The sequence below is a fragment of the Pempheris klunzingeri genome, chromosome 4 (assembly GCF_042242105.1).
Source record: "Pempheris klunzingeri isolate RE-2024b chromosome 4, fPemKlu1.hap1, whole genome shotgun sequence".
NCBI lineage: Eukaryota > Metazoa > Chordata > Actinopteri > Acropomatiformes > Pempheridae > Pempheris > Pempheris klunzingeri.
The window spans coordinates 4938462-4962260 of record NC_092015.1 but is presented as its reverse complement, the minus strand read 5'-3'; the positions used below and the strand labels follow the sequence as shown (position 1 = coordinate 4962260).

General features: G+C 46.1%; 2 protein-coding genes across 2 annotated transcripts in view; both read right to left on the bottom strand.

Annotated features, from left to right (window-relative positions):
- cdon (cell adhesion associated, oncogene regulated) overlaps positions 1-21813 on the bottom strand; it is a 30743-nt gene extending 8930 nt beyond the window's left edge. The window contains exons 1-10 of the mRNA XM_070829590.1: positions 21330-21813; positions 8505-8643; positions 7644-7922; positions 6983-7129; positions 6459-6605; positions 6073-6369; positions 5719-5988; positions 2804-3078; positions 2298-2472; positions 614-730 (exon numbers count right to left, since the gene is read on the bottom strand). Coding sequence (XP_070685691.1) covers positions 614-730; positions 2298-2472; positions 2804-3078; positions 5719-5988; positions 6073-6369; positions 6459-6605; positions 6983-7129; positions 7644-7922; positions 8505-8577 — 1780 coding nt within the window. The 5' untranslated portion in view covers positions 8578-8643; positions 21330-21813. The remainder of the gene's footprint in view (positions 1-613; positions 731-2297; positions 2473-2803; positions 3079-5718; positions 5989-6072; positions 6370-6458; positions 6606-6982; positions 7130-7643; positions 7923-8504; positions 8644-21329) is intronic.
- treh (trehalase (brush-border membrane glycoprotein)) overlaps positions 1-23799 on the bottom strand; it is a 141089-nt gene that overhangs the window by 75488 nt on the left and 41802 nt on the right. The window lies entirely within an intron of this gene.

Below are 23799 nucleotides of genomic sequence, written 5' to 3'. Positions count from 1 at the left end.
AAAGAGGGTTAGTGAAAAGACCCATGTGAGTTTCTATAATGCCAGTAAAACATGCATGCACACACACACACACACACACACACACACACACACACACTTGTACTTCAATACCTAATTCTAACCTTAACTTTAAGACTTTAAAAAGTATTAACCCTCAAACAGCCCTTCAAAGTTGTAAAGACCGGCCAAAATGTCCTCACTTTCCAAAAATGTCCTCACTCCCAAGGTCTAACACTCACATTCTCACAAAGATAGCTGCATGAGTACACACACACACACACACACACACACACACTCAGATCCAACCCAAAACCAAAAGCCGTGTGCGATCTCACAGCTTTCTGCTTACAGCATCTTTCATCCAGGGAGTCATTACAGGGTGTCAACTATCGTCTCACTGTTTGTACTCCGGGGCAGAGAGAAACAAAGCAGACCACATCTAAACATAAAGCTCTGAGATCTATTCAGCACACTCCGGTCATGAACTCAACACTAAACATCTACACAGCACAGAGCTCCAAAAACTTCCTCAGAGACATCCCACAACCACTGTGAGCACACGGTCCAGCAGCTACAGCAACAGGAATGATTCACTAGCTGCGTCTACGCCTACCTCTGTCGTGGATGACGACACCAAAGTGTGTGTTGGGGGTTTTGTCCTCCGGAGCTTTGGGGGGCATCGAGATAACGGGAGGCTTGGACGGATTCTTGTTGGAGGTGGTGCTCTTTTCTGAGGGAGGAAAAAGAAAAATCAGGGAGTAAGAAAAACAAGACTCGACGGGTCCTCGGGGCGATCACTTCCACCAAAAGCACATGGAACAGCTCCCGATGTTGGATCTGAATATCTAAAATTTCCTCCTGGTTTCCGGAGCTGTTTGGGGTTTATCAGGGTGGGTTTCGGGTTTCCTCTTGACAATTCTGCAGTTACACTTAGCTGTGTCGTTGCCTGGATGAGTGTTTGATGCGAATACGTGTCCAATTTAACCCTTTTGGGGAACAGAGCAGGCGCATGAAACCTCCAAAGTACAGATAAAGTTTATACATTTCTAAAGGGGGCTGTAGCCATCACTGAGATCATATCCTCATTATTCTTTCTGTGTATCTGAGGTTCATTTATATACATTTGGTAGCTTTTAAAGGCCGTTTTGAATATTTTCTTTTATTCTGTATTCTGTTTGTTGAGGAAAAGTCAGATATTCCTTAGGAAGATGGGGCTCTTTTAGCGTGTTTAGAGCTGCATCTGGACATAAGGACCTGGTTTTGGACTGGCTGGCATTTTTTTGGTCTAGGAGCATTTTGTAAAAAGAGCTGCCCTTGGGATACAATCATATCTGTGGTTTTAAGCAGCATTTTGCATATTTCTGAGCAGGGAACATTTTGTCAACCCTGCTGTGGTATGGCATTATTGTTAGTTTTTGGAACATTTGCGGTTGTTCTTATTTTTATTTGTCTCAAAAACACAAAAACTTGCTCAGTCATTCACTATGATTGTGATGCTGTTCATTATGACTGCATTTAGGATTATAATTGGACAGTGTGGTGAAAGTAGTGATTTAAAGGAGTAGTCTACAGTATATGGCTGTATATAATACATTTTTAATCATCCGGCAGTGATGTAGTGATGACTCATTCATCATGAAATCATTTTATGTTTCGGTGTATTCAATTATCCTCAGCCTGTCTCATCTGCTTCTGCTTCACTTATTAATCTTCCTCAGTCCACACAAACTAATTTCATTTTGTCAGATATTGAGCCAAAAGTTAGCTTGGTTGAAAAAACTTATTTCCTTCCCCTCCCATTAATCACAAACCTAGTGTGAATAAATGGGTTTGCCCTGAAGGTATAAAAAAACAAATATCACCCCAAAGAGCTTCAGCACATTTTCTTACACCCCTAAGTTGAAAACTCAAAGTGCTTTGCATATTTTTCTGTTCTCATGAGACTGCTATCGATGGAGAAAGACGTGCATGTTTCTGCTTACTCTCCAATACAATTATTCCCGAATGTCTGTTGAATGTAAGCGCAAAATTTCGAGTCCAGAAACAACCAGATGCTCTATAAAACTCAGAGGAGCTGCCACCAGAGTCTGACATTTACTGTTGATGTTTCAGGCAGCTGAAAATGTTCCTCCTTCTATTGTAGCTGTGTTGGAAAAGGGGGTAAAAGTGGTGTCTTCCAGTGGTCAGTTAGTCTCAGGAATGTGAAGCAGCCTAATACACACAGGAATTGAAGCTACACTACTAATCATACGTTGTTTTAACAGTGTTTTTTTCCAAAAGCCAGCAGCTGGACTGACCCTTGCCGGTGCGGAAGGTGAGCATGGCTGGCTGGCCCTCGCCTGCAGAACTTCGAGCCACCATCAGGACCTCATAGAGACTGGAGGACTCCAACTCTGACAGCCGCAGGGTCTTCTCACTGCCAGGGACACGAACCGTGTGCCAGCTCCCCACCACTGTTCCCATTTCATCGACCTGACACACACACACACACACAAACGGCCACACACACAGACAAATACAAACACATGAGTAAAAATGAGAAAAACAAAATCATCTGTTGGTCTACAATCCTCCGTAGTCTCTTTCTGATCCAGACTAGCGACAGGGAACGGCCTCAGAAACAATCCCTGTGAGATTTCTGTCAAAATTTCCAACTGCAGCAAAACGGAGCCTTGCTGCCAACAAAGTCTTAACTTGTATCGCTGCAGTTTTATAGTCAGACTGAGATTTTTACTGAAGCTAACACAGGAAAATGACCAACTCTTCAGCCATTCAAACATGGCAACGTGTATAGTTCCCTCACCTTGCGGTATTTAACAAAATAGGCGTTGATCAGGCTGCCTCCATCCCGCCCCGCCCTCCACTCCAGGTCGTACACATCAGGCTTGTGAGTCTGAGGTGGGCTGATGATGATCGGAGCCTCCGGAGTGGGACGGTCACCGCTCCTGTCAGCCGGCAGGTTCATCGCGTCGCCTTCATCTTCGGTGAGGAAGCGCTCGTGACCCTCGTCGCTCTGCATGGGGTGGAGCGATGGTGAAGCCTCCAGCAGCACCCCAGCAGTGGAGCCCAGCTGTGGATCTGTCAGGGAGAGGAATCAAAAGGTTATTAAAATGTCACAGCGGTCATCAAAATCAGATCACAGTTCAGTCAGATGCATTATATTCAGTATTCAACTCTAAAAATGCATATTGTTTCATTTTTGTAGAAATATAACTGATCATATATGGACACTACTTATCAACATACTGTATTTATTCATTGTATTTTTCTTGTGAATTGTACCTTTCTATATTCAGAATTTGGCAATAAGCCATGCTGAGTTTTGAAAAGTCATCGCAGGAGAAAGCACAATGCAATGAAAGCTGAAGCAATGGCAACAATGATCCTCAGTCAGTGACTAACAGCGGTGGCCCAACATGGCCACAGAGGACAGGCAGAGCTGGAAAGTTTAACATTTGGAACAAGACTTTTAATCTACATAAAATAACAAGAAAAACCTGGATCTCTGCAGCACGACATAATCACGCTTTGTTTGTTTTTTTCATTAAATCTTTGCCAGAGCCAAAGCGGTCCACCTGGGCAAATCATGCAAGCTGGGAGCCTTATTATGGCTGACACCAGTTTGGCAGAGCCTGGGTGGAATTTTTCACAGACGTTTAGAGGACACTGAGCACAGCCCGCAAGAGCAGGGACCGTTCGACTCCGAGCCACACCGCTGAGGTCAAAGAGCACCATAATTGAATATTAAAACCTAAACAAGTGAGTAAGGAGGTTAAAGCAGTGAGGCTTGCCACAGGGGCACCCTGCAGGGTTCTGGGTCCACTTTCTGGCTGTTTTGTGTGCGGCACCGGTTCACTTTGTAAAACAAACAGGCCCGGAGCTGGTAACACTAGACCTGAACCTGGGACTGTGGCCAGCTGCCACACATTCCACACGCCAACCATTAAAATACCGGAGAGAATCAGACCCCAGCACTACATCCAGTCCTACACACTCTCCTGCTCGTTCCCTCCCTCTGCCCTCGACCACTCTCGCCTCTCCACAGCTCTGACTCATAGCCTCACCACAGCCGGGGCTCCTCCTCCAGCACAGCGATACAGGAGGAGGCAATTAAGGCCACGGCATACTCTCCATCCTGATGGAGAGGAGTGATATATCTTGACTAAGTGCTACTACACCTGGACAGAGATTCGCTGCCAGGTTTTTCCCAGAAAAAGTCAGTCCATGAGAGATGAACACCTGGGACTAAATGTGATAGTAAATCACAAAGGATTATGAGCAGAGACAAGAGTGATGGTTGCAACTAAAGATTATTTTCAGTGATAATTTGTCTGAGGTTTAAAAATTGCCAGAAAATTCAGAAGGTGTCTTTTTTTCGCTCATAAATATTATTGGATCATTACAATTGTTCTTTTCTATCAATCAACTGATTTTTGTGGCTCCATCAGGGGCTGCTAGCTTTTTCCATTTGGGAGCAGGAGAGCACAGTGGGTGTTGATGGGAGTGATAAGGGGGGGGGGGAGACAGCCAATCGCATGACAGAATAAGGACACCACGTCTCCCCTGTGGTCCATCCCACTAACACATGAAAGCAGGGAGTTGTCATGGTGATGGAAACAACGCCAACAAACAGGAAACCAAATACATTTCAGCTTGCTCTCTGTGATGTATTACAATAGCAGACTCCACACATCAGTGACAGCGTTTACTTTGAATGCAGAGGGCATTTCGATAAGCTCTGGTGCCTGGTACCTTAAAAACAGCCCAACACAAACTGACCTCGGAGTGTTTACCCCTGCCGGGCATATCCTGCTTATCAGCTTCATGTTCTGCTACGTCTGTTCTGTGGTCTGTGGAAGGGGAACACGCCCGATCCTGTCTGATTTGTACTCCCTATGTAGCTGTATTAATCATTCTGCAGATAGAGGAGCGAGCTGAGGAATGGGGCCATGGCGTAGAGCGGCTAGGGAGGGAGAAAGGGGAGGCCAGGGGTAGAGTGGTGGTGGTGGTGGTGGTGTGGGGGGGGTTGTGATGTGTTAATAAATAAAAGGCAGTTGTGTATGATGTTGACAGCTGGGTGGTCTGGTCCTCGTCATAACCCTTCACGGCTACTCCTTACATTCCAGTGTCCGGGGGCTTATCCCCGACGGCGTGCACAAAGCTCACTCTCACGCTCAAGCTCAGTTCACGGCTCGGGAGGAGGGCGGCCTTGGCTAAGCCTCTCCTACCAGCCCTCAGAAAAACACACACACACACACTCAAAGAGCAAGGACTCCCTGCAGATACTGTATGTGCAGGCCTGCAGAGATCCCACCTGCCTTAACCCTTTGCAAGACTGGCCAGAGGTTTTGTAACAATGTGCCATTATGTGGCATTTCTCAAACTGCGCCCTTTTGTATCTGTAAACTCTTGAGCTCTGCAAGCCCTCCAGCGCCAGCATAGGAATTCATGTTGTTAGGTTAATCGTGATCTCAATGTGTTACACAGTTTCAATGCAGGATCAACTTTTTAGCAAGTTTTAGCTAACTGTTCAAAAAGGGAAATGTTGGGAACAGTACTGATCAACACTAACTCTGATCAACTAATTTAACAAGCAAAGAAAGCAAACACTGTCAGGTTCCAGCAGCTCAAATGCAAGGATTTTCTGATTCTCTATTTCAAATGGTTGTAATTTATATGTTTGACTTTAGGATTAAATCCAACAAACAAATCACACACCTGATTGCATCGTAAGTATTCCATGTGACTGTGCCGAGCCTATGCCGTTGTCCAGGAGGCACTGGAAGACGCCCTCATCCTGTGGTGTCACGTCTGTGATAACAAGTGAGGATCCGGAGATCTGAAAGCGATGCGATGGGGTGATGGGGTCAGCGTTGAACAGCCAGGTGATGTTCGGGGAGGGGTTTCCTTTCGCCGAGCAGGTGAAACGAGCGGAGGAGCCAGGAGAGACGAGCTGGTTGGTCAGGCCCTCCATGATAGACACAGGCTCTGTGGAGGAGAGGCTGGGAGATTAACATCACCATCAAGTTTGCTGCACGCAGTCCCCACACCTTTTTTTTGTCTTCTTCTTACCAAGAACATTCACAGTGTAGTTAGCGCTGATCACGGCGCCCTGCTCGGTGTCAGCAGCACAGGCGTAACTCCCTTCATCGTTCCTCGTCACCGAAACAAAGGCCAGGTTGTTGTGCTGTCGTTGGTGAGAAGGCCCCAGTGTGACCTCCTTACCGTTCTTCAACCATTTGGCTGCTGGTGGAGGACTACCAGACACGATGCACTCCAACGTCAGCGGCTGTGACTGCTGCACCAAAACAGTCCGTGGGGCGGTGGGGTAAAGTATCCGAACTGGGGGGGAAGAGTCTGAATCTGAACAAACAAATGAACCATGTTAGTGGACGATAGTAAAAAAAATACAGCAAAGATATGAAAGAAAGAGTCTTTAATTCAAATGTCATCAGACGTACGTTTTACTGATAGTTTAGTCCCATGAGGCTGCACGACAGTTTCCCCAGTAACAGGGTTGAATGCACCACATTTATACATGCCCTGGTGTTGGGCTGAAACAGAGATAATCTGGAGGTTTCCAGATGGATGAACTAAATAGTCATCTGAAAAGAGAAGGAAACAGCAGTTTCAGTTAAAAACAGTTGCATACTATCACGATAGTGTGTGCCTTACACCATGAGAGGGTGAAGAATATGGGGACTAAATGAGTTTTTGTATACAGCGATATTAATAAATAGGAATTCAATGTATTTGCAGATAAAATGACTAAATGGAAAAAGCTGCTTTTGCTCACTGACTTCAACATTACCCACAAAGGTTCTAATTTTAGAATATTAACAGTATAAATAGCATGACAAACCATTACATTTCTAGTCTCTCACAGTTCATATCATCATATCGCCAACCTCTGGTGAAAAGCATCATTTTAATCTAAAAAAAAAAAAAAAACGTCACATTTATTTGCTGGTTTCAAACCAACCTGTTGACACTTCTATCCTCTCCCCTCGTACTCTCAGTCTAGGAAGAGCTGGAGGGACGCTGTGTGGGAGAGGACACTCTATAAGAACAGTGCTGCCTTCCTGCACTGATAATGACCGCCGTCTGCCTTCTTCGTATTCTGATATTTCTGCAGTGACAAAGAAAAAGAGGACCACGTCAATTAAACCATCTTTCTGTGCAGGAATACTGGACATTCACTATGTGCTCAGCACAGCTGAGAACCAAGGCGAACGGCGCTACTTGAGTTGAGCTGTTTGTGTTGGATCACTGTGTTTGTTTATTGTTGCAGTGAGTGATTCTATTCATGTCTGATACAGTTCCAGATCAGGGTCAGCCCCTTGGTGTAGTGACCAACAGCAAGCAGCATCCCAGCAGGAACATAACACGCTACACAGGAAAGCCCACGGCTCATTAAGGATACCGGTCAAGAGGCATTTGGAACGGTGCCCGAATAAAAACTCCTACTGCTTCCTTCCACTCCGCCACTCAGCAGCAGGCAGCCGAGGACAGACATTCTTTCTAAGTGTTCAACACCCACGAAATGGCCTTCCTTTTCTCAAGGCAGCTTCCTGTCTTTATTTAGCCTTCTGCTTTGAAGTGAGTAGAAGTATGCACAGAAGGCTAATTCTCTGTATCCGTACCTGTTAAGGCCACACGCGCGTGGCGGCTGGCGATGGCCGGCCCGTGGTCCAAATGTGCCACACATTGATAGACGCCAACATGGCTGGGCATAAGGGAGGAGATGGTGAGGGAGCCCTCGTTGAGCTCCACGCCGGGCAGGGTGTCCTGGTCCAGTGGAAGGCCTCTGAAGCGCCAGGAAACCACAGCTGAAGGAGGACTTACTAAGCAGCGCAGGCGAGCAACAGAACCTCGACTCTGAACCACGGAGGCAGGTTCAGAGCGGAAAGAGGGATATTGAGCTGGTGAAGAGACAAGAGCCCATTTGGTTAGCCCAAATTAGAAAGCACGTGTTCTCATGCAGATATATTTGTACCTCCATGCAGAATACTACTGTAGAGGTACTACAGATTTGTACTTTAGCTGAACTGATCCTTTAAATGTGTAATGTCTCAGTTGTTTTTGCCTACAATTGCAATTACAATTGCAATAAATCTATTATGGGTAAAACAATGTGGCTGGTTCTGATATCTTTATCCTTTTTCCTGATTAAGTTTGAGTCCCAGGAAGCACCAAACCTCGTAGTACTCTAGTGTAGACAGGAGATAGGATGGAGCTATTTCAATACCAGGTATTACTGGTGTTTTACTCCACTTGGGAGCTGGGAACTCCACAACACATTGCAAAACACAACCCTTTAGCAGACACAGAGGAACATTAGTCACCTGATGAAAGAAAGTTTACCCTCCTTTTTGCTCTGCTTTGGTCTCCAACACCCCATAGGAAAAATATCTGACTCTGTTTTAATAACCACTTTTCTTGCCAGCTGACATGCCTGCTGTTTGGTGCTTCAGAGCTTTTTTTTTTTGAAAAAAACAACTTACATGAGCAGCTGATGAGCAAAGACTGGCTGAGACACAGCAAAGTGGACAGGAGGACCCTTAGGCCACTGTCCATGGTGCAGTCCGACCCCTGCCAGCAGCCGTGTTGTCCAGCACGCACGCCCTCGTCGATTTAGCAAACCTGCAACACACAGAGGAGGCGGAAAAACACGTCTAACCAGAGCTCTGCATGGAAACATGACAGCATACGCATGAGCAGAAGAAGGGGTGAGACAGAAATAAACGACCAAACAAGCTGGGGGAGGATTTCAGAGGTGGATCTGAGCGGGAAGGAACATTTCTTAGGTTCCAAATGAATCCTGTACGACAGTCCTTCTAATCTTCACGACACATCCTCTTTACACACTCCTTGATCTCCACCTCCCACCCTCTCCTCTGACCCCTCTTCTCACCCACTTCAGTGTCTCCACAGAGGCTGGAATGTCCAGCCTCTTTGCCCCCCTGCCTCTCTCTCCCACTGGGCCGCTGAGGTCTCCCGCTAATGGAGTGGCTGTGGAGAGACTGTCGCCTCACTCTTAATATCACTCTCTTGTCACACTATGTTGCTTCCTCATAGGTTCAGTGTAGCCTGAAGTGCAGGGCTAGACACACTGGAGGGCACGTAATTAGGAGCATTCCTCTATCCTTTTCAACCCGACCCCCTCCGACTGTGGCACCTCCTCCTTCTTTTTCTAAGAGTAATCCGGGCAAGCTTTGATCCCAGGTTCCTGGTTGGTAACCAGGGCTTGAGCCTGAGGCCGGAGGGACAATGGCCGTCCAGCTGTGATATTCACACTGGCGCTTCGGTGGCCTGCAGACATTAGCGGAAGGGCCGAGCGGGGCTGAAGGGTGGGTCAAATTAAAAGGATGATGTCTGGGTGGGATCGGTGAAGCTGAACAGGTTTCTAACCCTCATTCTCCAACCTAAACACTGTTTCATCTGCTAGATGCTCAAGCAGGTCAATTTGTTTAGCCTCCCCTCAAGGCTGCAGTTTGGCTAGAAAATGACAACTTGGTCGCAGCGGGAAACAGATGTAGGGCAGGGCCGAGATCAAAAGACCTTCAATTTACAATTACAAAGCAGCAAATCTACATTTTAGTTTGATAAATGACCTCAACAATTAATCATCTACCAGAACTTCTGTTGATTGACCAATTGTTTCAGCACTAGTTGTGGATGATTCTATGGGATGTCTCTTCCTCTACTGTGCAACTATTGAGACACAAACGCTTCATCCACGTACTCATCATTGATCATTCGTGCTCTCTTCATCTTGCTCTCTCAGTCTCCCCTCCTGAGAGGAGGAGGAGGAGGAGAGAAGAGGCAGGAAATAATAAACTCTCCCAGCTCCTGGCTCACGCCCCCTTCTCACCCCGCGGTCAAAGGTCAGGGGAGAGCAGAGAGAGAGGGTGAACCAGCGGGTGTCTGGTGGCCCTGGACCAGCCCCCAGAGGTCACCTCCAGCTCTCTCCGTTTCACACACACACACACACACGTTTTCACTGTTTTTACACACACTGTCAAACACTCCACACAAAACAGAAGAAACATTAAAAACTATCACGCTGCTTTCTCAATAGTTCAACTTTCAGCTTGATTCTGAATTGCTACAACAACAATGAACAACAATCTGTAATTTTGACTTCAGGATTGAACATACTAAATTATGTATGTGGTGTACGCTCCGCATTTCAGGCTCCAGTTTAAGCGTATGCATGCTCATTCAAGCAGATCAAACCCACATCTTGCAGACTAGCGTTTCTCCATCCCACGAGTTGCAACAAGCCCTGTACACTGCCCTCATGTCATCAGTGGAAACTATCTTTCTCTCTCTGCCGGAATAATGATATATAATTACAATAATAACAACAGCGCTATAAAAATGCACAGCCAAGCGCGGGCACATTGGCACACGGTATGATGAGAAACCGGAGCCGATCCTGTGATTCCCTCGCTCTGTATCCACCTTTCTCTCTCTCTCTTATGTTAACCAGTTACTTCCTCCCAATGGGCGTAGCAGTTGGGTGCTACATCTTCGACTGGGTGCCCTTGTGTAAACACACACACAGCTGCCTATCTGGCCCATAAATCTGGTGCAACAAGGAAACACAGGGGCATCATTCCTGCCTCTTATCTGTTTGGCTTCCCTCTGACATCCGCCACCATGAAGCCGCCTCAGTGGAGACAGACACTGCGGGGATATCTTGTATCCCTCATCATAGAGTCGTCCCGATGCTGGCAGCACTGCCTTCATGGAAAGGCAAGTCCTGCTTCCTCCTGAGCAGACGCCCAGACAAAAGCTGGAGCGGCCCTTTGACAAAGGGGAAGTCCCTGTCAAATGAAGTCTGATCGGTCTGAGAGCGATCTCCTCTGGTCCGCACTCATCTGCCCTCCTTCTTAAAACTCCAGACTATCCTACTCGAAGGAAAAAAATCCAGTGTTCCAGATTTCCACCTCCTATCCCAAATCTGATCTTGTGTTACTCTCTGTTTTTGCACTTATGTTGTAGATACATGGCCATTCTCAAGGCAGGATGATCAACTATAAATTGAAGAGACATCCTGCCTAGAAAACAGACTCTGCACCGTTGAAAGCTGATATACAGACACAGGGACAGTTCATGAAAATAAATGAGCTTAGAGTCAGTGAGTTCAAGTGGAAAGGTTCCTATTTTTTTGGGTGTGGGGGTTGACCTATGTATGTTTGGGAAATGTTTGACTGACACTTGGCTTAAGTGTGTGAAAGTGAGAAAAAAAACAGCCAGTCTCTGCAGACAGTTTGTGTCCCTCACTCCATCTTAGTAACTCCGTTTTTTTTGTTGTTATTTTTGTACTTTATCTGTCAGACTCCCATCTGGAGGAATCCATAGTACAGATATACTGTTGAGAGGCAGCACCTTCATGTATCCATCTTGGGAGTAATTCAAAACTCAGACACAAGAATAGCAGCACATATCCGCCTAGTAGGACAAGAGGGATCCCTGGTGATGACACAGGAGAAAATAAACACACTGACAGGCTCCCCTCAGGGAAAGGAAGGGGGTTCGAGTTGTGGGAGGAGGGGGGGGTTAGCACCTGCACTTCTTTTTGGCCTCCTCTCTGCAGGAACTGCTTAAAACCCCTCTGCCCGCATGTGGGGCTGGCCCATATCCCTGTCATATTGGGTAAACAGGGACAAAAGCAACGCGGCGGAGCATCAAAGACCTGGAGGGCAGAGGAAGAACAGGTCACAACTGGTGCTGCTGACTGAGGCAGGGGCCTGGCCTCTCCGCTTCACAAGACTGCACAGCTGAATAAAAGCCAGTGGCAAATATCATGATGCAGCTCCAACGCTGATTTGATAACAGTGACGAATCCTGACTGCTCCGGCAATCAATACCAAGAGTGGTACGAATCACATAAATCAGAAAAGTTGATCTTGAAGAAAGAGAGAGAATTGTGACGAATGTCTGAAACTGAATGAAGCTGAGAGTTTGGGATTAAAGATGTTACAGGTGAGGCAGCAGTGGGGTGTAGGAGAAAGAGTCTTTTCTGGTATGATGGTCTAATCTGACCTGTGCGCTGAAGCTGATTCACATGCTATACCCCAAACCTGTCTGCACTCGTCCCACATCTCATGGACAGAGGATCTGCAGCACACACATTCCTCAGCTCCACGCAGAGAGAGCGAGCGACGGACTCACAGCAAGAGACCGCGAAAGACACACAAGCACACACACACACACACACACACACACACACGAGATGGGAGATAAATTCAAAACAAGAAGATGAGAAGCAATGGGGGGGGATAGCATATGAGAGAAAATAGAGAGAAAAGCTCTTTGGGAGTAAAGGGAGATGGGGGTATATAGAGGTGAAACATTCATTGGGAGGTGAAAAGTTGCCAAGCCCAAACTCATTTCTCCTCCCTCTGCATTTGGCTCGCAGAGAGACACGTACAGATAATGGCTGAGCGCGCATCCACGTCTGCCAAAACTGATTGATGATTCAGCCTAACTACATTCAGCTTGGCCCAGAAAATCGGAAAGAGCCTCCTGAGAGAAGAGACTCTAGGGGACCATTATGGGCTTCTTCTATTGGTCTGGGTGAGCCCACTAAGGCAGCCCGGGGCCACAGAGGAAACTAATGAGTGGAAACACTGGGCCTCTGGTATGGCCTAACTCTGTCTGATTAAAGACTGAGATGTTATTAAAAGTGGGACAGACTCAAAGAAGAGGAGTGAGCTAAAGAGAGGGAGACATGGTTTGGAATTAAATAAGGGAATTAGGAGGGGAAAGAAAAAAGGGTCCTTTTTGTTTTACAATGAGAAGTACAAAGAAAATCACATTCAAGGGGTTTAGTCGATCCATAATACAAAATGACTGTCCTCGTCTGAACCTGACATCCTGCAGAAAGTTAACTCGAGTCTCCTCAATAAATCATTCAAACTAAGTGTGACTGCAGAAGACAAATGAGATACATCTTCAAGGACAGTCTGCTTTTCAGACACTGCTGACTCTGTGTGTGTGTGTGTGTGTGTGTGTGTGTCTGAGGGAGGACAGAGTATAGGCAATCCGGGAGGCGCAGGGTGACGGCGAGGCCAAGCGGGTCCCAGAACCCAGCAACGCCGCAGCCCTCACGACACCGCAGTGGTGTGGGATCAGACGAGAGGAGGAATGAAAGGAGAGGCCCCCGGGGATCAGACAGTCACATCCCACAAAGCCCTGTTTACCAAGGACACACATCCCTCCCTCCCCTCGCCTCCCCCACCCCCCTACATCTCCGTTCACCAAAGCCCGACCCTCCCAAAGTGCCAGGGCCGGGACCTGGGAGACAGCGCTAATTCTACCCCCAGGCCTGTTGGCCGAAGACACAAACAGAGCTGAGAGAGGAGAGAAAGGGAGGCAGAAAGATTGAGACAGAAGGGGAGAGAGAGCGGGGACTGAATGGTACAGTATGTAAGACCCATCTTAATTGGAGATTGTTCTGCGATGTCTTGTTTTTCCTGGGAATCTGTAAGGGGGAGGGACGGGAGGGTGGGGAGGTATGGTTGTTTCCCAAGGTCCTGAACAGCGGGATTAACCACAGGGGCGAAACTCAATAGCGGCCTCGGACACTGGAAACAGATCCCTGGGTATCGCCACCGTACCAGGCCACCTCAAGACCTTTTGCAAGGCGCATGTAACTAACAACCCTTCCCCATTGTCAGAGCTCTCTGGGCCCTTCCGGCTGATTTCACAGGCCTTTCAGCCCACAGGGGAACGTCTGCTCAGACGAAAAGGTAATTCTGATGGAAAGGAGGAATGCACAAGAAGGCCGTCTTGCCCGCAGGGTGTGTTATAACACTGATCTCCAACATGTGCCAAGAGTCTGATTCATCACGCCAGGCGAGAGGGGAGCTTGGATTGTGCAGCCGTGGCACCGAGGCAGAGGAGGCCACAGATTCACATTCCTCAATATCAGCCTTGATTAGAGAGATGATGGGAAAGCACGTTGATGCAGGGGAGGAAAAAAAGATCAAGTCTGCCAAGCGCCTTGAAAATGTCCACCTTCTCTGGGGGAGTAAAGACACTATCGATGTTTTCAAATGCCGTTGTGTGGGCTGTGAACTACTGGGCATACAGTGATCTGCACCAGCTGTCCCCACCCCTGCTCCCCTCAGTGAGGTCTCTCATCCCTCCCCAACTTTTCTGGATTCCATCACTGCCTGTGTCTCTACGGCAACAAGCGGCGAAGACGCACACAACAGTTTCTGTTCAGCCTCCTCCTGAAAGGTCCCTGGCTGCCGCCCAAAAGCACTTTCAAACTAAAACACATATTAAATAATGTAATTTCAAACATGTGCAACAGAAACAGAATGACAAGATGTCCAAATAGTTGCGAACAAGAAAATCAGTTTTGCAAAGTCAGTGCTTAAAGCCAATCAGAAATAAAGCTCAGCTTTTCTTAACTTTGCTCGAGAGGCACAAGAAAGAAAGTACACACCGAGTATTTTCATCCCTCAGAATGATAAATTGACTCTGCAAATATAATGGAGCAATGGCCATATATTCACGAGGGTGTGGGGGGGGGGGGGGGGGGGCTTGCCTGCAAAAGCCAGCCAGCCGGGAGAACAAAAACAAACACATGTAAAAAGGTTAAAATATAATTTGTCCTCTCCACCAATTCCACAAATCTCTTTCAAAAACCCAAACAAGCAAACCAGCTCCCTTGTTCATACACGTTTGAGGAACCAAAGATAAATATACAGTCCCAAACAGAGTGTGTAAATGCTTTATTTAGTTTGTCTAAATGTTTATCTGTCTCGCCTTGTAACACTCCACGCTTGTTGTGTGGCAATCGAGTGATCACAAAACAAACTTGGTGGTGATACATCAACACACAGATCATCCGAGTTTCCACTTTTGGCTCTTGGTCAAATCATAAAAACCTCGCCAACATATTTAGGGTCCAGCGCTGCTCGTTGCTGCAGCTTTGGAGGTGAGAAGAGCTTTTGGCAGATGACGTAGCGCTCTGATGGCGCCGAGAGAAACACAACCTCATAACAACAGCAAAACATGCCAATAATACAGAAACCACGCCGTATGCTAACGCTGCACATTCTCACTGTATGTTTGTGTGTGTTTGCTACTGTGTGAAAGCACCACAAAGAGATGACAGTGATTTATTTTGCTTGATTACAGTCTGTAAGCCGAGTATCTGCTACAATCTCAAAACATTCCCAGAACAATGCAGAAGGCCGGACCAGCCACATGTTCTACCCCTCCACTCACTTTGAATATCTTTTAGAAATAAGGGGTTCCAGTGCTCCCTAAGGGGCTACACATTGGAGCTGGGAAGGCCCAAAATGGCACCCTCAACCACAGGCCTGGAGGCAGGCAGCAGCAGTACCCACACTGCCTCACACTCTGATCTGGGAGAAAAACAGCCCTTCAAACAAGTAGCCTGTTTGTCAGCCGGAGGGGAGTGCCAGCCACTAGTTTTGCCTTAATATAGTCTTGCTGATCCTTGTGCTGGCTTTTCAACAGCGCACACATTCTGGTTCGCAGAAAACCCATGTCAGATGTGACTTATTGGTTCAACATTTGAAATAGAAAGCTGTGGTTGCTCACAGTTTCAAAAGGAGAGGCTCTAACTCTTGGGGCCCGCGCTGAGGCGACGGACTAAGTCGGGCATATTTAGTAGGGTCAGTTTCAGGAAGGGAAAAAGAAATGAATCTTGCAAACAGGAAGACGCTGAGGATGCAAAAAAAAAAAAAAAAAATTCCCCTCGCATGTTCTGAAATACTTTGCCGCAAGAGCTGTCAGCAAGGGTTCAGTTCATAAGTTCACTCCCTGAAATCTCCCCTAGGGCTGAGGAATCATTAAAAAAAAACTGCACAAGACAAGGCCGCGGAACAAAGGGTCTCATCGTGTATTAGCTCGACAATTATAAGAAAAATTGTTGTTTTTGGCGAGAGGCGAGCGCTGTGTAAAATGCCACGTCAAACCCTCCTGTGGAACTTTTTGTTCTCCCTCATACATGTGGTGCTTTGCATCAGGTTAAAGGGTACGTATATTATAGCTACGCAAGCCAAAAAGCACTACCTCGAATGATTATGAGCACATCATAAAAGGCTTCCACAGAAAGTAAACTTTAAACCCGAGGCTAAAAAAAGACTTCAAACGGCTCTGGTCTGACAAAGTATTTTGCAGTCTGTCGTAGTCTTTTAGTCTTTTCATCAAGATCTGATCCGAGCCTACAGTGCAGAATTTTTTCCTACAATAAAAAATCATGGTCTCTATCAAAGTGTGTCCTTCTGTGTCACACAAACTGCTCTTAACATCTGCTGTTGACGCACTTTCATTAACTGTTCCCGCCTGGACAATGTGTTTTTCCTCAGAGCATCGTGTGTGGTATTGGTTAACATTCTCTTATCATATTGAGGACACAGACATATATATTTGGTGGAGGCCAGTATTTCCATTACATTAACAGAAAGCAAACCATCTTCAGAGAAGAAGCAGACCTCCTCGCCCTGCCCATCTCCAGCCTGTGCAGCTTTGTCCCACTGCATTTCAGTGGCTGGCTGGAACATCTGTTTCTGCTGCTCCAAAAACTGTTTGTTTGTCTTAACAATTACGACCTGATGTTTCTCGTTTCATTTCTCAAATCTCTCGAAAGTCATTATCCAGTTTCAGGTCTTTCAAGGTTCTGAATTTTTAGAAACTCAATATGACCATCTGTTGAAAGCTGGTGTATACATCGGGCTACAGTCAGCTCACCTTTGACATTTCAGGGGAGTTGTGCGGGAGGAAGCATGCAGCCTATCTGTAACCTGCTGGAGTAACATGCTTGCATAGTAAAGCGAGTCAGCGCTGGGCTGTTTGGATCATCTGTCAGAGCGGTGCGACACGGGAGAAACGGGGAGGGGTCCCACTGAGAGACATATGCGTTGTGTAGTTAAAATAATGGCAGTGTGAACTCCGAGCAGATAAGAAGTGCTGCTAATGACAGCTTCATATAAACACAAGTGACACCTTCAGCTACCGCGTTTGCCTTCATGTCTACTTCAACGCGGCTTCAATTTATCCAGTTCCACTCACAGCTTCGCCCTGGAATAAATTTAGGGAGGGAAATGGAGGGTGCAAAGTAAAGTCTTTTTTTGTTAGCCCTGCAGCTGCAGAGTGCACTCACCAACCCAGCAGTCACAAGGGTTCAAACTCTTTCTCTGACCTGCCCATCTTTCCCAACGACCCCCTGCTCATGGCTGCTGGGTGTTGTCAATCAGCACCCTCCGGCTCCTTGAACACGGGGGCTCTTTGGCACGCTGCCCAAAACTCCCCTCTGTCCATCTAATGAGGCCTGAGCTCTGGGTCTGTCCTTGACGAATAGAAGCTGAAGCTTGCAGAGTAAAGGCCAGCATTAGAAAATGGGAAAATGCTGCAGTATGACTCAATCCCTCAGCAATGAGTGTAAAAGGAGGGCAATGTGTCAGGGGCTCAAAACAGGCCAGGTTTTAGTTTGGGAATAGTTGCTTGGAGGGTCAAACATCAGCCACACAACAGTCAACTAAATTCTACTTTATTATACTAAGAAGCTGAAATGGATTAGCCATCAGAGGTTTAGAAAATGAGTAAGACTTAATTCTAGCTGTCAAAATATTGTGACGATGATGAAAAATAAGGTGGTGGCTGGAAATTCAGTTTTATTTCCTGTTTTATGACTTTTTTTCAGCCAAAGGTTGATCTTTTGGAGCAATAAAATGACAGATCACTGTGCGAAACCAAATAAACAACCACGCCACATTGTGATTTAGGTTTTAAATTCACTTCCATTTGCTTTAGGGCCAAGGCTGAGGTTTGCTGCCTGGCCTCAAATCTGTATGGCCTAAAAGCGGGAGGTGCCCAAAATATACTTCAGTCCCCCATTTAGACACACCCTCTCCCACCACACTCACCTCTGATAGACATTCATCTCACTGAGTCTTTCAAAGCTCTGAGGAGGGCTGCGGCTAACACTTATCTTATCTGTTCGACATATTTTGGATTTCTCAATGTTTGCTCATTCTGTGAGAATTTTGCAAACTGTGAGAAAATAGTAGCCACAATCTCCCAGAGCAAAAAGGTTTTTACCAACAGTCAAAAACTTACAATGACATTAACAGGAAAAAGGCAACAAATCCCATTAATGTCAAGCAATTTTCATTAATGACTTCAGGGATTACTCTCATATCAAAGGCAAATTACTGAATGTCAGTTAACCTCTAATGTGTGTCGCCAAACATGAAAAGATTTCCCATACGCCCTCACTTCCTGGTTTTACCTTTAATTAAACCTCACCGTTACTATGGAAACCCAAGTGTTACCTCAACTGCCGCCACTCAAACCATCATTTGTCATTGTTGGAGCGCATGTGGCTGCGTGATTATAATACTGCATCAGAAAAATCAAGGGAGCCATTATGAGAGCAGGGGCTGGTATCATTACACATGCTTACGTTCAAATTGCCCACTTAACATAGTTCTCCTACAGCAACATGTGTTTATCATTAGCGAGCACCCTAATGGCTCAAACATTATTCGAACTTGCTTAATGGCATAGTAGTGCTTTGTTCGGGTCTGTCTGATAAGAGCCGGGTCGCTAATGGTTTATTAATTTCCCTACGAGTCATAAAAACACGCTGTAAAAACAGAAAGAAGTGACTTCTGAGGCTCTGTCGTCGTCGTCTGATTCAATGACACTCCCAATGTGCAGTTAATGTGGGGAAAATCCTGCACACGACGACTTGGTCAGTTATACTAAAATTACTCCACTGGCCCTCATACTCAGACTGAAAGCTCAGCTGTTGGATTTCCTGGACCTGTTTTGCTTCTCAAGAGAAAATTCCCTAAAAACAAAATGCCATGTTGAAATATTTCCAACAACAAAAGGACAAACAATTTCTCAAGAGGCTGACCAGGATGCAGTGCGGCCAATGCAGCACTAGTCAAAGCAGAAGAGGGAGAAAGTTATTCCAGGGAATGTGGGAAATCATGGAGTGAATTAAGTTAAAATGAGGCAGGTTAAAGGAAAGCAGTCAGAGAAAAAATAAATCACCAACACCTTACTAAAAAAAAAAAAAGGAAGTCCATATCGGGACCTGAGGGAGGGTTTCTCATGTGTCCGAGCCTGAACACAAAGAGCAAATCTCTCTCTCCCCCTGTCAAAAGCTCACCCAATATCGGGGAGCACTGAAAGGATTTGAAAGGCATCGGAAGTGTCTTCTTGTCCCCCACTGACGCAACAATGCACGAGCAACTGTTTGAACTTGAAAGTGTTTTATCTGAGAGCAGCCATGTGTGTCCCACTGACTGGATGTCATGCATTCGAGAGGGATTCGAGACTTTGTTCTCGATAACTTTTAAGTGTTCAGTTTTCTGAGAGTTGCCCCTATGTAACAAAAGTCCCTGTGAAGCTCTGATGATAGGGGTGAACAGCAGACAGAGGAAATGACTTGAGGGGGAAAAAAGTGAGCGACTTGTCTCAGCAGCTACATCACTACTATCATTCTAACCCTGACATCCTTTTTGTTTGTGCTTTCAAAAACTCAAACAGAAAAACTCCTTATGTCAACTTGTATGGCGCCTGCAGGTACAATGCATGATTTAAAAAAGGATTTTTAGCTTGATGTTTATTTTTTATTAAAAATATATTTGTAGCAACTCAGTACAAACCAAACTTCCCTTATTTGTTGTTTAAAAAAAAGAATTTTCAATTCAGTATTAATCTGGATTAGTGCTGCAATCTGCCAAAAAAGTTTTGAGTTGTCACCCTGAAAAGATCCTGAAGCGCAGCGATGCAAAACACAGTCAGACCCGAGCAGAATAAGCTCATGCACACACTTGCAGACACACTCCTGAGGTGTTACTGAGGGCTCTTTTCTTGCTTTTTGATTCTTTCACGCATTGAAAGAAGAGTGAGATGCCGGAGAAACACGTGAAACTGATCCAAACGGGAACAAAGCAAAAGCTGCTCGATCGTATCTTAATCAGACCACGTTCACACGACTTCTCTGTTCGCTGTGTTTCTAAAGATTTGTGTAACTAAACCAACAAATCAGTGAACGGTTCCCGATCAGTAAGCGACACCTTTCGCTCTAGCAGGAGGCACAGTCCCCCTTTTTCTATGCTTTACACACCAGTTTGAGCACCTGCCAAATTTTAGAGCAGTACTAACATGGATTTACCAAACCAACATTTATGACACCCTCGGGGGGTTTATCTAAAACAATAAAGGCTCTCTGTCTTTGGAGAGAGAGGGGGGAAAAAAAAGCACGACCTCAAATATTAGTCTAAGCCACCATGTTCCTGCACAGTGGTAAATGTGGCAGAGATCTGGCTCCCAAAGCGGATCCATACTAAAAGTATAACTTTAGAACAAAGTGATGTTTCACACATCCCTGGTCCATTTTCACCTTTCACAGCTGTGACACCAATGTGTCAACGGATGGACATATTTGCCATTTCTAAAAATGTTCTTTCATCTTTCAAAGCAGAAACGCAGCCCGCAGGCCATCTGTTTTCAACTGGGATGTTCAGTGAAGTGTCTCTGCCTTCCAGAGCTGTTTACCAGACAAATATTTATGCCTTTTCTTGTGTGTCACCCACCTCAGCGACAACAGAGCTGAGCTGTGTAGGAATGCATGAAGATAACAGATAACTGCTGAATAATAAAGCTGACTCTGATTGGGTGCATTTCAGGAAAAAAAAAAAAATATCAAAGCAAAAGCGCTGCTCGGTCTTGTACTGGGGGTTTTCTGCAAATATAATGCAACTATAATCTAACAAAGATCTTGCCAAAAGTCAACAAATGTCCAAACTACAGAGTAAAATCATATTCTGATACTTCATACAGGCTGATGTGGAAAAGTAGACCCTGAAATATTAACAATAAGAAGTGTTAGTAAGCTGGATGTTTGGGAGCAAATATATATATTCAATCAGAGCCTGTTCTGTGCATGCAGTTGCAGATATAGTAGAAAATGTGGGGAGTTAATTCATAGACACACACATATACACACATATAATATTCATCTCTGTACACGGGCGCCCCCGACTGCCGCACACACGGAGCGCGTCCCGTCCTCCGCGCCGCGGCTCTCCACTTTGACCACAGCGCAAAGTTTAGAAAACACGCTATTGTTTGGGAAAGTGATTAAACCGGCGCTGTGGAGCTCCCTGCCTCTCTGAACGTCACTTTTTCTTTTGTTACTTCCAGAGAAGCCCAGCTGGCCTGGTGCTCGCCTACCGAAGCCTCCCCCAGCCCGCTCCCAAGCCGGCCAGCCGGCCCGGGGCTCCCCTCTCCGCCTCCCCTCCGTCCGTCCTTACCTCTCTTGCAGGAGGGCAAAAGCTGCGAGCCGTCGGCTGAATTAGCAGCAAAACGCATTCTTCTGGAGGCAAATCCGTACGGGGCCCTCCATTAGACACGGGCTCAGAGTGCGAGGCGACGGGAGGAACATGAAACCAGCCGGAGGTGGAGCGGGGACAGAGAGTTTTCACAGCCGCACAGCAGCGCAGGCTTCGGGGCCAAGGTGCGACAGCTCCCCGCGGTCCGGACCCGAGCTGAGGTGGTGCAGACTTTTCTCTTGGGGGAGTTTGGAGTCCGCGTGTTGGAGTAAAAGCGATAAGTCCCGGCACACACTCTCTGTCTGTCTGTCTGTGTGTCTGTCTGTGTGTCTGTCCTGGAGAAACTTCTCCCCCCAGCTCTCCGTCTCTCTACCGCTGCCTCCTCCACACACGCATCTTTGAAGCCAGTGTCGAATTGCTCAGCAAATCATGGCAGCGGCGGAGCTGGTCGTCAAACCAGGAATGTCCCAACCCCACAGCTCAATACGGCTCCTGGAGAGGGGAGGGAGGGGAGGAGAGGGGAGGGGAGGGGAGGGAGGAGGGGGGTGTTACCCATATAGACTGTGCATTAACGAGTTTTACAATCTAAAGAGAGAAAAAAAAAACTTCCTCCTTCCTCCTCTGCGCACTCTCACCTGTGTGACTTGTACTTCTCAGGATGTTCAGGTGAACCTGAGCACATTTTCCTCTTTGTTTAACACTGACTGATGATGAGTCACATCTTCATCACAATAAGTCCTTTTACAGCTTCTCAGAGCTAAAAACAAAAGAAAAATTTTGCACGTTTTCTTTTCTTTTCCCAGATTGCAAAATAATGCAATAGTCCAATATATATTTATATTTCTATATATATATTTATTTAGGTTAGTGACTTCATAATATGCAATGCTTTTTATATTGGCCCCTTTTTTATATTCCCCCCATGTACACATTGTTCCTATTTTTATACTTCCTCTTGTTTAAATTGTACACATTTCTTTTATATCTTCTGTTTATATCGCTGTCCACATGTTTATTATCTATTGTTTTATTGATGCTCTACTTTCGCTGCCACCTTTGCTGCTGTAACACCGTCGATTTCCCCACCGTGGGACTAATAAAGGCATATCTTATCTTCATCATGTTGAAAAACAAGAGCACTGCATGTATTGTTTGTTTTTTCTTTTGTTTTTTTTGCATATTTATTCAATGTTATAAAGAAATATTTCACCTGTATGGTTGTCATTCACAGAGAGTTGCACACTTGTGATCTACAATGGATTGTTATCTCATGCAGGCATCTCCATAAGAAAACCTGCCACCAATGTAAACAGAGGTGATTATCCTGGCAGAGACTCCGCTCTGATCTTCAGAGCTGGCACCAGTTTGACGTGCGCACAAAGGAATCATGTCATGAAAACTTCTGTCACGCTGAAAAGGGGAAAAACTGGTGGAAGACTTTTTTTTTTTTTTTTCTTTTTCAAATCTAACAAGAGCAGAATAAAAGCAGTCAATTGTCCCCGTAAGTTGATGTTGTTTAGATAGAAATCGTCCTCTCTGTGTAGGACTGTGGCTGTTTCATGTACTGTAACAGCCTCAGAGCCATAAAGGCAGGGCTCTTTTTTCAGGGGAATACACTGTGCCTTGTAGATGAAACCAGCTCTCACTGGGGCCATTGAACTGAATGAAAGTTATGTGGGAGGGAGATGTTTGAACAGCTAATAGCTACGGGTCATTTCTGGCATCAGACCTGTTGGTTGGATGGGCTGAATGTTGGTTGGCTGCAGCTATTTCCTCATCACTTGGTGAAACGCCTTCTCAGAGAGGCGGAGGAGAGGGAGCTGAGAGTGTGAAACAGTCATCTGTTGTGCGTATGGGCATGAGTAAACAGCATAATCATCTTTGAGGCAGTAATTATGTGCTCCAGTGTTGGCCGGGCGGTGGTGGCGGCGGCGGCGGGCCCACCCTGCTTCAGACAGCAGGTGCAGCTCACCATCTGACAGCTGACTCCCATGGAAGGTGTGATCCAATCCTCCCGAGGCTGGGTCGGCCCAGTGCGGGCCTTCGGGCGGTCAGGGCCAAAGCCAACAAGCCAGCAAACCTCTGACACGGGAGGAGAGGGAAAACAACATGGAGGAGGTGGTGGAGACGGGACTGATGAAGGACGGATGTCTCAACTCTGTTTTCGCTCACAGGACTTGGACAGAGTGCCGTCTTTTTTTTCTTCTTTTTTATCTGAAGGTGCCAGTTTTCTGTCGTTGTGAAGAACTGATTTTTCCCTTCTTTGTTTTTTCTCTTCATACAGTCACGTCACTTATCAGCCCCACTTTCTAATGTCGTACATTATCACATTGATTGTAGATCAGTAATAAGTCACTAAAGTGGTTGGATTTTCAGGTTGTAAAACTTGGTTGGTTGGTTATGGTTAAACTATTAAACTGCTGATTTGATGGATTATTGTGGTGGAAGAACC